General features: G+C 41.8%; 1 protein-coding gene across 1 annotated transcript; it reads right to left on the minus strand.

Annotated features, from left to right (window-relative positions):
• Window positions 1–1,515: 1,515 nt before the first annotated feature.
• Window positions 1,516–10,044, minus strand: myo1ha (myosin IHa). The gene is made up of 31 exons (XM_056302206.1): window positions 9,892–10,044; window positions 9,679–9,794; window positions 9,155–9,353; window positions 8,898–8,978; window positions 8,639–8,818; window positions 8,070–8,168; window positions 7,828–7,941; window positions 7,646–7,717; window positions 7,404–7,523; window positions 7,212–7,279; window positions 6,914–7,019; window positions 6,689–6,769; window positions 6,498–6,589; window positions 5,992–6,086; window positions 5,834–5,880; window positions 5,506–5,586; window positions 5,111–5,216; window positions 4,765–4,882; window positions 4,518–4,631; window positions 4,338–4,414; window positions 4,187–4,255; window positions 3,978–4,062; window positions 3,713–3,875; window positions 3,529–3,612; window positions 3,335–3,428; window positions 3,203–3,258; window positions 2,951–3,086; window positions 2,787–2,857; window positions 1,922–2,019; window positions 1,730–1,829; window positions 1,516–1,542 (listed from the first exon to the last, which is right to left on the minus strand). The coding sequence occupies exons 1-31, from the start codon at window positions 10,042–10,044 to the stop codon at window positions 1,516–1,518; spliced, it is 3,102 nt and encodes a 1,033-aa protein (XP_056158181.1).
• Between the last annotated feature and the right edge of the window lie 3,307 nt (window positions 10,045–13,351).

Raw genomic sequence — 13,351 nt, forward strand, 5'->3', positions numbered from 1 at the left:
AGCTCCGATGACGATTCAGTGATGATTTGTTTATTGCTTATAAGCACTTCGGGATCTGGGGGATACAAGCCCGGTCTCAGTAAAGCTGACTGTTCAGTATAAAAGAAATTCATAATCAAAGGAAACTTGCAATACTAATGAATATCTGTAGCCAAGCTCAATAAGCATTAACTGACAAATTATAGGGCCAATGGTCTGACCTTGACCAGGAACAAAGATTCTATTACAAATTACACAAAGAAAGACATTACTGATACAGATGGACCAGTACACATAGATGATCACTCTGGATGTCAATATAGTTACTGTCTCTCTCAGATAGGCTAGACATTAATATTTACAGGTTTTCATTTAACAATCACACTCTCACCAGGGGGATACAAGCCCAGTCTGACTTGTTCCCCTGGTGATGGGCTTTAAAGCCACATCGTTACCATGGATACTGTGTTGCCTATAAAATAACAGCTTATAAAAACATGAAAATAACAAATATTATACACCTTACAACTATCAAATGAAGGTAAAATTACTGACAAAATCAAATTCTATATATTACAAGATTTTGCTATTAGACATAGTAACCATTTAAAGCTCAAATTATATATTTAATGTAACATGCAAAAGGTATATATTACACTCACTAGATCACGGCGTTTTCAATTGCTGGTGTATTCAAGATAATAGCTAAACCATGAATATGCAAATCATGAACACTTGTACGGTCATTTAATGGTTACTGTCTATTGGGACCTTCCTGGGAAAAATTATACAGCTGAAAGTGTTTTACACACTCACCATAGCCGCCAAAGTCAGAGGAATAAGGCCGGTAGCGTTGAGTTTGGAGATGTTAAGTTGTTGCTAATAAGCAGATGTGGCAAACCAAGCTCGATGAATACCTTCACCAACAGATACTACAACATCAACTGCTAAAAGCCAAGTTCAACCATGCTTTTTTTTTTTGTTTTTGTTTTTGTAAGCGAAGGTGCTGACAGAACATTACTGGTGATATAAATAACGTACCACTGAGTTCAACAAAATAGACCATCTTCAGGATTGCAGTTTTATGATGTGTTTTCCCTTCAGACCCTCTCTCACACTGCAAGTACACTCTCAGCTTTTGTTTTAAGCTATAGGACCAGAACCAGTACACTCAAACCTTTTCATAAGAAATTAATGAAAAGGTTTACTGTTGAATAATGAAAAAGTGACATATAAAACCTAAAAAAGTATGTTGCATTTTTATGTTGGAAAGTACTTGCTAGAGCTGACGCTGGCTGTTAGACGTCAGTACCAGATTTGTTGAGCTGTGCTACATAGGTTATCTTCAGTCATCACTGTAAAGCAAAAAAAGGGGTTTATTCAGGGTCTTGATTTTCAGGGTGCTGATGTTGGTGCTGATGTTGCTTGGGTCTATATCCTGTAAGAGTGTACATCTTCTTCCTGGGGGTCTCTCTCTCTCACCCTGATGAAATATGTAGGTACCTCTTGTGTGTCTGTGCCTCTGCTCTATGCAGGTCACCGTGCCCTTGCTCGAGTGGACACCTGCAGCGACAAAGATAATTTCAATCAAATTATTTGCCTTGTGCTGACCATGGATTTTGGCCTAGGGCATACATATATATATATATATATATATACACACACACACACACACACACACACACACACACACACACACACACACACACACACACACACACACACACACACACGTATGGATGTCGCTCACCACCATGAGGTGTCCATTTTTGGCTTTATACACCATGGGATCCTGGCCAGTGCTGAAGTCTACAGCACTCTCTTTACCTGCTTGGATTTCAATCTTGATACTGAAAGTCAATGCAAAAATGCGCGATGATTTTAGCCCAGTGTTCTTGGCAGGTGGTAACAACTGCCAGAAAATGAACTTAAAACAACATACCTTCCCTGGACTACTTTGATGATGCTCTGCTTGTTAGCAACCACACCGAGTTTGGTCAAAAACTCAAAGAGGTGGTCACACTGCATTACAAGGTCCCCCTAAAACAACCACGGAAAAAAATTAATTGGAAGAAGTGGACCTAATTTATGATTTGAAAGTCCGTTTTTTTTAAAGGGGGTTTTCTTGAGTCCTCGTGGTAAAAAGGGAAATTCTATTTTCATTGTGTGATTGTCTGTAAAATTAGGCTGTAACACACTGATGTTACTACTGACATCTGTACCTTCACACTGGCTCTGTTCTGATGAAAATGGGCATTTTGTGTGTGAAGTTTGAAATTCTTTCTTTTAGTCAAGTGCAAGTCAGACAATAACACTGGAAGATACTGAAGTAGAGCTTTTAGGCTAACAAAAAGAGGTTCTAAACACAATTGCTGAGGTTTTAAAGTCTACATTATTTCAATGTCCCGCCAGTATCGAGCATTCAGTATTTTTTTTGTGGGCCAGCTTTGATTTAAAAGTCAGATTTACTTTTATGTTATATTAGTTAGCTGGAACAGGATATCTGCAAATGTATGGCAGTGAATAGGATGGTGTCCTCATCAATTACACAGAGACGAGTGGCTTTAAAGATGAAACAAATTAACCAAAGGATTTTCCTCTTTGTTAGCATACATGTGGATGAATATTCTGAAAGTTTTCATGGGCACCCTGCCCAAAAAGTTCATTGGTTTTCCTACTTCAAATCAGTTTGTTTTGTCTCCACTACATCTAAATTTGGCCAAGATTAGATGTGAGGCTGGATCATTTACATTTACAAAATCTCTCTGTTCTCAACTCTAATACGCATGCAAATATAATCAAAGTACCTTCTGTTTTGGGTCTTCACATGTTATGTGGAAGACAATGATGCCATCGCTCAAGTTACTGACTGATATACCTAAAATTAGCAATGGACATTATTAAGTTGTTAGCACGATACAAAAACATCCCCCTCAGCACCTATGAATAACAACCACTGTATCTTTTTGACCTTTTAAAGAGGTGTACAATACTCTCTGCCTGATCTTGGCCTCATCTATTACATATGCAGCTGTCTGGGTGAGGATGAGCTGTCGTGGCCTCGGTTTGAAGCCATTCCTGTTGTACTTTATCACCGGGACACTGTACTGCAGAAACAGAGAATTCAAGACAAGCCAAACAGTATTTGATGGAATGCTATTTCGTTTATTGCCTCTTAGATTGTTCTATGTAGACATAGGTAGAAATTGTAATCCCGAACTACCTTGATATGCTCGTTGCGAATCATCTGCAGGACCCTCATATTTACATCCTGCTCACCTAAGAATATGAAATGTGTAAAATTGGTTACTGAAAGAGATGGCAAGTCTACATAGATGTCTGCAATTATACTCACTGATTCTGGTCTCAACGAAGGGCTGAGCAACACTTTGTGGATAACTGTCCTTTTTCCCCTTGAAGATGGCACTGGTGATAACTTTCAACTGTAACTGGGCAGGGCGGGAATTATAAAGGTGATCAAATTTACAAGCCCCATGCTGATCCATGGTAGGATAATGTGCTTGATATAGCCACTGGCTTTGCTATTACCTGTGCTTTTTGCGGTGGGGTGATTCTTCTCACATACCTCCTCACCATGAGACGAGTGTGAAGCTTATGCAATATCTCTGATGTCTGGGGGGATCCAACAAACAAACAAACAAAAAAGCAAGTTTGACATTACATTAAAACAATAAATGAATGAACAATTAATAAGGCTGACAGATGCCTGTACCTCTTCACACACAGGAGGAGGAGGTAGCCATGTGGTTTTATCCAGAACTGTTCTTGGCAGATTGTTTCTTAGTCTGTTCAAGTAACTTTGTCTCACAAATGCCAGGTATTCAGAATTATCTGTGGTTTTTGCTTCCCGTCTCGTCATGTATCCTTTGATAAATCTGAAATGTGTTGTAAGATATTGTTTATGTAAAATGTAACAACAGCCAATGGATAGGGCCTGTGTCATTTTGATATTAAGCGCGTTTGCTCCTCTTCCTTACTTCTTGATGACTTTGACTGCCCATGCTCTCTTCTCTCTCTCTTTTCTTGCCTGCACTCCTCTCCAACAAGTTTCAATCTTGGTGGCTAAGAGATACCAAGACATTAAAAGATGCATGTTATTTTTTCTTTACTCCAAACATGATCATAACACATTGTACATAGTATTATACTGTACATCCTAATCAATGCCATGATTACTGCCATTTACCCGCTTCCTTCTGTTTCTTGAATTCTCCTTTTGCCCTGTATCCTCTATACTTTGCCTGGAGCCGGGTTGCTGCAAATTCAAAGTATGATATTAGACTCACATTGCAAATAATGATGAATAATGCATTTTTTTACAGCTGATTTGTTCTCACCTAGATCATGTTTGCTTCTCTCAAAAGCATCTTCAGTGGCAAAAAGTGTTCTTGGATATCGAATAAATATTTTGGTTCTGTAACAAATTCATAAAGTACAATGGGTATTCCTGGATATATATTACTGCATACAGTTTATCTGCTGAATTCAAAGAATAGTTTTGGAAGAGCTGCTCTCACCGTCCCATTTTGTACTCATTTGGCAGGTAGCCCAAATGTTGAACCAGCACTTCCACTCCATCAGCAGGAACTCCTCTCCAATGGGGCCAGGTGGCTGGACACAGGGGTTTATATCTATGAGACACAGCAAAACACCAACATACTCAACACATTGTCAATTTCCTAGAGGAATTTCTCCACTTAGAAATATTTTCAGCTTAAAAAGAAGGTAAAAGCTACATGAAACAGGAATTATTTTAATTGGTACCTTTGTAAGAAGACCTCAAATTTGCGTCGATAGGCAAAACCCGCACGTCTGACTCTGAGGTGCTCCATCAGGCCCAGATACTTCACTTGGTGCCTGATCAGTGCCTCGTCAAATTTACCTAGGTGGGGAGTCAGTTTGAATAGGTGTGTATGTGTGTATATGCATGGCAGGCATATAGAAAGACACACACAAGAAAGAAAGAAAGAAAGAAAGAAAGAAAGAAAGAAAGAAAGAAAGAAAGAAAGAAAGAAAGAAAGAAAGAAAGAAATGCAAATGAATTACCCAGAATTTAACATTCCCAACCATTAACAAAATTGCTGCAGTGAATTTGTGCTCTTTGCAGTACCTGGCTGCTTGGACTCATTGGATTTGAGACAGCGGACATACCAGGCCTCTTTGGCCATGAGTATCTCTGTCAGCTTCAGCAGGCTGCTCTTAAACTGGGTCGCCACCTACAGACACAGACTGAGGGTCATAATCCCTAACAGTTCATCTGTCAGATACATATGGTTTATTAAAAAGACAAGACTGCCTCTGACAGAGAAAAACTTCTGTTTCATTTCAATGGGTGCACTAAATAGAGACGAAGTCGAACACAGTGGCTTTACAGCTGTGTATTTCTCCTAAAGTTTGAGTCATACATAGCCCAGGGCTACTGCTTTCAAACAACATCAATGGCATCAGTGAGACAAGGGACAAAGGTGAGAGATATGGGGCAGACAAATATTATGGAAAACTCACTGTTTCTGGCCGTCGTCTGCTGTCTGGATCTATGGTGGAGAAGCATTCTCTCACTATGTCATTTTTAGATTGACACATCAGCTATGAGAGGATGAGACATCATACACATGTGTAGGTTAATCAGACATGTGTACCAGGCACTCACGAACACACACAGACACAAACTATAAAGTTGATACTCAAGGCTCATTTACCAAATTTACTGCATTCCCCTCCTGTATTATTTACAGTAAGTCTACAGGATAGTTAATAATTAAGGAACTAATCGGGAAGAGTCTCCCTTCCATCTGTTTGTTGTCTCACATATTAAACAGTCTTGCAAACTCACATGTTTTATGTTTTTATACAAGAGATCGTTGTTTTTGTCCAGGAAACCTGAAATATAAGAAACAAGGACGATTTAAGATGTGCGTGTATATTTGTCAGTCGAAAATAATAAGGGTTTAGGGGCCAGATCACAGGGTCTGAGATTGTGGTTTCTTTTACCCACAACACAGTAGGTCACCTCCCCGGCATAATGCAGGAGGCGGAAGTCTCCTCTCTCCAGAGTCTTACGTGTCATCTTGTCAGCCAGCTTGTGCCTGAAGTCAGTAAGGTAGAGAGAGACAGACAGATGAAGAGTGAGAGGTATTAAGGACAGAGCCTAAGCCTCTTCCTCCATCAGCTCACTGTGGTGAAACAAGCCGTCAGTCAGCAGAGTGCCTAAGGATGGATTTGCTTCCGAGTACAAAGTGGTGAAGTTTTGAATTACATAAGTGTATCGACATGACCAATGTAATGTAACTGCTTGATGACCAAATGTACGATTGCCAAAACAGTAACACAAAAAACACTGCAACATTATTTACAGTAATTAAGAGAATTAAAACCTGATGAAGGTCGTCCTCTCCGAAATCTTTTTTTTTACTTCTTTCGTTGATGATGTTGTGCTCATACTAGATTGTGAAAGCCTATCAACCTTTGAATTATAAAATAAAGATAATTTCACTCACGTCACAAAGTGAGGGTGATTTCCTATTTTCTCCTCCAGCCTCTCCAGAAAGGTGAGGTCTGTGGCGTCTCCTGGTCTGAGACACTCCTCATCCTAAAAAAAAGAAAAAAAGAAGAGTGAATGAGTACCATCTTCTGGTTTATAAACTGCTGTCGTGGTTTTTACTACATATTTCATTTCCTCAGTCCACACCAGTATCGATATGACGCCCCTGTGTCTCTCTTCTATCAGGTCACAGATGATCTTGTTGTTGAAGAACTGTACCGGCTCCCACTAGAGGATGGAAAAGAAAATGTTCGTAAATGTTCGTGTTTAGCAGCCACCTGGCGTGAACACACCCTATGAAGTTAAAAAGAAGAGAGGGGGAAAAAACTCTCGCTCGTCATAAATACGTAAAGTTAGTTTAAGCGAGTTTACCTCAATATTCTCGGCCTCATACTCCTCTTGCTCAGATTTGAGTGTCAGCTGAATGAAGAGCTGCTGCAGCTTCTCGTTGCAGTAGTTTATGCAAAACTGCTCAAAGCTTTAAAGGCAAAGGATTATCACATACTGGCCGAGTTCAGTCACAATCGCCAATATGTCCGTTTTACAAATGTAAGGAACATGAGCGACAAACGAAATCTCTTTAGAAAAAAAAGGTCGTTGTAAACCAGGCCTGGAGTAAAAGATAGCCCGCCGCCATGTTGGCCTTAATGTAATGTGTATGACTGTTTACCTGTTTACGTAGAAAACCTCAAAACCATATATGTCCAGAAGCCCTATAACAGTCTTCCTTGAGAGGTCCTTGGAGAAATTATGATACAGAGAAAGAAACCAGGGTAATTAATTATCACACAAATTCAACACTGTTACCAAAATGTCTTGTTTAAACAGTCTATTCTAAGGTAGGCTATTAGTTCAAGCTAACCTTATTCTCAATGGACACGTTTATCCTGTCGACAAGCCAGGTGAATGTCCGTCCATAAATGGCTTTAGCGAGGGCGTCCCTGACATAGATCGCATGATCTGTTGTAAATGGGCTCAGGACCTTAACAGTGAAACAAACCACGATTATTTTTCAACTGCCGTGGAGGGAATCTAACGCGAGTTTCACTCTTCCATTACGGTCAGTAAAGGGTGGGGCCATGGCAACTGGAGGGCGATTTTCACCTCATCTTTTTGGGCTTCAATCTTCCTGTATGTTAGTCCTTCTTGAAGTGTCTGAGCACTGACTCCCAGTAGCTACAGAGAAAAGGAGTAAGCGTCCCCTCCTTTTGTTAGACACTTTGTTCGACAGTTTTGTAATGATGACTGAATATCTAAAAAGATATGTATTTAGGCTACAGGCTTACCGTTGAGACCCAGCGCAACTCCGCGTTGCTGTTCGAGGTAGCGTGGCCTTTATTGTCCAACTCAAACTGAATATTCCCCAAGTGAAGAACACAGGCAATGACCCCGAACAAGTGCTGCACAGAAAAGAAGAAAAACATGAGGAAGCGGCTGTGATTGTGTTGTGGGATTACAACACAGTGATACTAACGGTCAGAAGTGATTAGCGGAAATTAAAACCGCTCAGTCTTAGCCATGAACTTACATTTGTGTTAATCTCATCAGTGTCAATGACTTGCAGTGCATTTTTGACTGTCTTCCAGTCATTTTTGTCATTGATGGAAGACACAATGGCACATTCCCCCTGTCGGAGAGAGTAAATAATAGTAATGTAACCGGTTATTTTCTTGCTCGGTGCGGGATTCGATACGAGGTGTACTGCACCACAAGGCAACATCACTAACCGCTCGGCTAAAGGGTCAAACCCGTTAGCTGGGGACTAACGTGTCTTATTACGAGTTTACAGTCGTCACCCTCTCCCGGAAGCGCGACCTCGCGCTTTGTTATTCCCGCGCTCCGAAGAGACTTCTGAGGATCTGCACACTTCCGGATCCCACCGCTGCCACCAATGTAACCGGTTATTTTCTTGCCCGGTGCGGGATTTGATACGAGTGTACTGCATCACAAGGCGACATCGCTAACAGCTCGGCTAAAGGGTCAGACCCGTTAGCTAGGGGCTAATGTGTCTTATTAGGAGTTTACAGTAATAAGTGGTCAAAGCTAAGCATTTTGGGGTGGCAACCTGAGCCCATAACAAGGTGGTGTTGTGCATACTTGTATTAGGTAGTTGTAGTGCTTGCAGTCTCTCTGCAGCCCAAATTGGTGCAGCAGGTCTTCCTCTGCTCCCTCCACCAGCTGATAGAAGATGTGGAAGTTCCTCTCCCCGTGGTTTTGATGGACCACCCTGGACTTCTCCAGAAGGTAATTCAGAATATGTCCTCCAACTGCATTACCCTGTAAATATCATACTCCTTAAGACAGAAACTCTACAACTAGCAGAGACAGACTATAACCAGAAAGTCTTGATCCTCACCTGGCTGTCAAACTGAATATCCATATACTTTCCAAACCGACTTGAATTGTCATTCTTTAGTGTTTTAGCATTGCCAAAAGCCTGTCAAAGACATCAACATATATCATAATATGGTATAATATACTATATATGTAGTATGTATACATATAGTATGTATGTTACTACTAGATCTTTTTAAGGAAATGGAGCCACATATTGAGTAGCAAATGCTTTTGTAGTTTTGTAGGTAAAATGACATGCAAGGGTAACTATCAGACCTCTAGGACAGGATTGGACATGAGCATCTTGTCCCTGACAGTATCCAGTAGAGTGGTGCTTGGACAGCTGACAGCATAATACTGCAGAATCTTCTTGGAGGCTTCTGTCTTCCCTGCTCCGCTCTCACCAGAAATCAGGATGAAGTGATTGTTGAGCTCCGTCAGCATGGTGTGGTACGCATTGTCCGCCAGGGCATAGCTGAATGCATACAAAGCAATTACACCCATTTCAAAGGTGAACTGTCCTCCAGATTGCAGAACATGATTTTTAATCACGACGATTTCCCACTTGAGTCAGATGTGTGTGTGTGTGTGTGTGTGTGTGTGTGTGTGTGTGTGTGTGTGTGTGTGTGTGTGTGTGTGTGTGTGTGTGTGTGTGTGTGCACTGTGCAACAAACAGTTTGTGAAACACACTTTAAATTCATGTGTTCACTCATACCAACAATCACACGGACCAACGATGCACACAGACTTGTGTACAGAGATACATGTAATGAATATGTCATTCTCTTATATACACTCACATGTGCGGGGGAAGCTCAAAAAAGTTCACACCCATGTAGAGATCAATTTGCTTCTTGTTGTAGATATCCAGCTCTTTGTATGGGTTGACAGACACTAAGAGAGTGCCAATGTAGGTCTACAAGTATCGGGAAAGGGAAGGTGTTAAAGGTACATTGATTTTACAGATGCCCAAACATTTTGAACAACATTTGAATGGTCCTCTCCAGGCTCACATAAATTAGGTCTCCATTGAAGCGTTTCCTCATATTATTGAGGAAGGCTGTCTCTGTGGTCTCATCCAGAAGGACAAAGTCCTGGATGCCAACTCGATCCCTGGCAATCAGGGCCCCCTCCATGTCCAGCTGACCCTGAGCACCAAGTAACATCAAGGATGTTAATAAATGTAATTAAGTGCAAGGCCTTAATGAAGTAGCAGTAACCAACTCTCAGTATGTGAGTGTTTAATTCCTGCACTTTGATGCAACATTGTGCAGAGTTCTGTATTTTTAACACAATGGTTCAATGGATTATATGCTCAGTACATTATATGCAGAAATCACATTTTAGATTGCTTCCTTCAAAATCTCATCATGTTTTCCAGTACCTGGTTTTTTTTGTTTGTTTGTTTTTACTAAAGCAAAGAGCGCCACACATATTGACAACAATTGTATCACATTTTACATGCAGGACAATCATATTTGAAATTCCCAGACTTCCATTTTGCCACTTTGACTGGAAGAATCAACACATGAAGGAACAGCTCTATAGGGGAGCACTGTGCTAAAAAAGCACCAGCAAAGGCGCAAACACGGTTCTTGTCAGTTCTATTGAAATAAGAGGTGCAGAGGTCTTATGTGGCTTTGAAGAAAGGGCCTGCGCTTGTGCAGGGAAACAGAGAGAAGCTAATGATCGCTACAGAGCACATGAGGACCTTGGCTGACGGCCCATAGATCACTAGGGCTGACACACCAACCAAACACAACACACTGTGCAAATGGAATCGGGGGAGCCCAAAACAGCGGCACATTTAAGCATAGTGGGAAAAATTCCACCAATCTGTTTTGCATTCTCGACACCAACACTTGGACCAAAGGTTTTCACAGCTTTTGTTGGTTTTGCATTTTTTTTCTCTCTCCTTTGGAAGCAGAAGTTCTTTGATTCTCAACACTCTCTGTAAAAACATTAAAAAAGATAATCCATTGGATCTAATTGACACAAAGCCCTCGGTCCACCCTCCCTCGGCCCCTCCCTTTCCGTAGCCCTCATTTCTTCTGAGAAAGGCCAAGTGTTTTTGTCCTGTAAATACCACGGAGCAGAGACAAAAAAGACGTTTTTAAAATGCAGTCTACAATCCATTACACATATTCCCCCTGCATATCCATTCAGTAATTATTCATTAGAAAACATTTAACGTCACAGTGAATTTCACACTAGGCAGTCGAAACACAATAGAGGAGATTTGGCCTATTTTGGGGTGAGGAGAGGGGGTAGGTTTGTTGTACAGAGGAAGGGTGAGGGTAAAGGAGGGGGGTGAGGAGGGGGGCAGTATTTGTCTGATCTGAGAACCTCTGAAACGGGGCCGTCTTGAGACAACAGGACAGACTAAATAGTGCAGTAACGGTCTGTGCCCCGCTGCTTGCTGTGACACTCATTTAGTGTGCCCTTGGGGTGAACAATAGAGGCTTGTTCTAAGCAATCCTGTGCTGTAATTTGGACTTCATTACTTTGCTCACATAGGGCCCCATGGAAGGATAGAGGAGGCTAGTCGGATGAGAGTTTTTTTTCCACCTGTCAGCCCCCCACCCCCTGATGGTCTCACCCCTCTCCTCAACAATACCCCTCACCCCGTGTCCCCACCAATAACCCTCACCCGACCCCCTTCCCATAGCCCCCCCACCCCACTTTAAGCCAATGAGACAGGTGAACAATATCATTGAAGAAGCCCTATTTGAGACGTCAGAATCAATCTGGCAATGTGATGGTAGTGGTGCTGGTGTGGGGTATCTGTGACACCCCCTTTCTTCATGGGAACAAACTTCCCTCAAGCCAGCGCAGGCAGACAATACTCAGGGACAGCGTGACAGGGATATGCCATACAGTATTGCAAGTAATATCATGAACTGATAAGCACCACTTAAGAGGTTCAATAATGACCACTGCTGGTGATACTAATGTTTTGTTTTATTTTGGGGTTTTTTTAGGTTTTGCTTTAATACCTAAGGATTTGTTATACTCTGCTGCTTTTCTCTCTGCTCTGCCTGGTTTTCTCGCAGGTATTTGATTTTTTTTTTTCAAACAAAGTTACAAAAATGAATATTACCAGTGTACATGTCACTGTGTTTAAACAGCCAGGGTAAAACTTTAATATCAAACTCAATGGCATCCCTTATTCCAGGAGGAGAAAAAAAAGGATGAGATGAAGCAAGAAATGACCACACGAAAACCTGTCTGCATGGAAAACCCACACACATTTCCGGGTCTCGGCTTTATCTAACATGCAACAAGTGGGCTGTATTCTGCAATGTTAATTGATCAATTGAGAGAGTCAAATCTGAAGAGTGGAAAGAATGATTATGTAATGAACCCACTAAGCCTTTGTCAGATCAGGTGAACGGTCTTGCAAGCTCAGAGCACAACCAATTGTATTTCAATTAAGAGATGGTCCCTCATCTTGGTCTAGAGTGTCAGTGTTGCCTGAGACTGAGCTCAACTCTGTGAGAAATGGAGGCAGGGTTGGAGGAAGGGGAGGGAGGGGCGGGCTGCTGGAGAGACACAGCAGCAGCCTGAGCCAGTGGCATGAAAGCCTCTCTCTCTCTCTCTCTCTCTCTCTCTCTCTCTCTCTCTCTCTCTCTCTCTCTCTCTCTCTCTCTCTCTCTCTCAGGAATTACAGATTCAGCTTTACATTATCCCTCATGTTGGCAATATCTCCACTTGACCCCAGAGATGCCCTTTTCGGTCCCAGCAACTAGCAGTGGGGCCCCATCTCAGTCATAAGTACGCTGTTGTGGCTTCTACTGACTGGGCCTCTGTGCCACAGACATAATAGCTACACACACGGAGCAGTGTTACTCCCTCCTCTCTGAAACACTGTTTTAACAGATTCGTGACATCCAAAATCAAGGAAAAAAAATCCTTGGTGAGAACAAAAGGATGAACATAATAACAGAGGCAAACACGAGGGAACAACAAGTTGATCTAAAACTATGAAATGATGTATTATGACCAGACTCCTACCTGCATGTTGGAAATTGTATTTGCCAGTAATCCTTTGTAGACTCTCAAATAGGGTTGAAACTGACACAGGCGTTTCTCTTTCCAGAGAAGTTAGACAAATACAGGGGGTCCTCTCATGTCTGCTCACATGGAGAAAATCACTGCCTGTGTTAGTGATGGATTATTGACATATACGTGGCAAAAGTCCAATTTGTAGTAAGCTAGAACTGCATCCGCTGTCTTCCTACCCCTGTTTGCGTTACGAGCTCATTCATCCAGAGCATCCAGCGCCACAGGGGCCGATGCTGCCGTCTACCTGCACTCTCCTCCACAGCATCCTGAGTCAGGCTCAGGGCACTGTGGGCTGGCTGCTTAATCATTCATGTTGTGGTAGGTGGAGGGGCAAGGTGATCTTACTCAGTGCTTACCTGCGTCTCTACTGCTCTAGTGATGGTAACATAAAGATGCAGAAACAAGATC

This window comes from Lampris incognitus, chromosome 1, assembly GCF_029633865.1.
Source record: "Lampris incognitus isolate fLamInc1 chromosome 1, fLamInc1.hap2, whole genome shotgun sequence".
In the NCBI taxonomy this organism is placed as follows: Eukaryota; Metazoa; Chordata; class Actinopteri; order Lampriformes; family Lampridae; genus Lampris; species Lampris incognitus.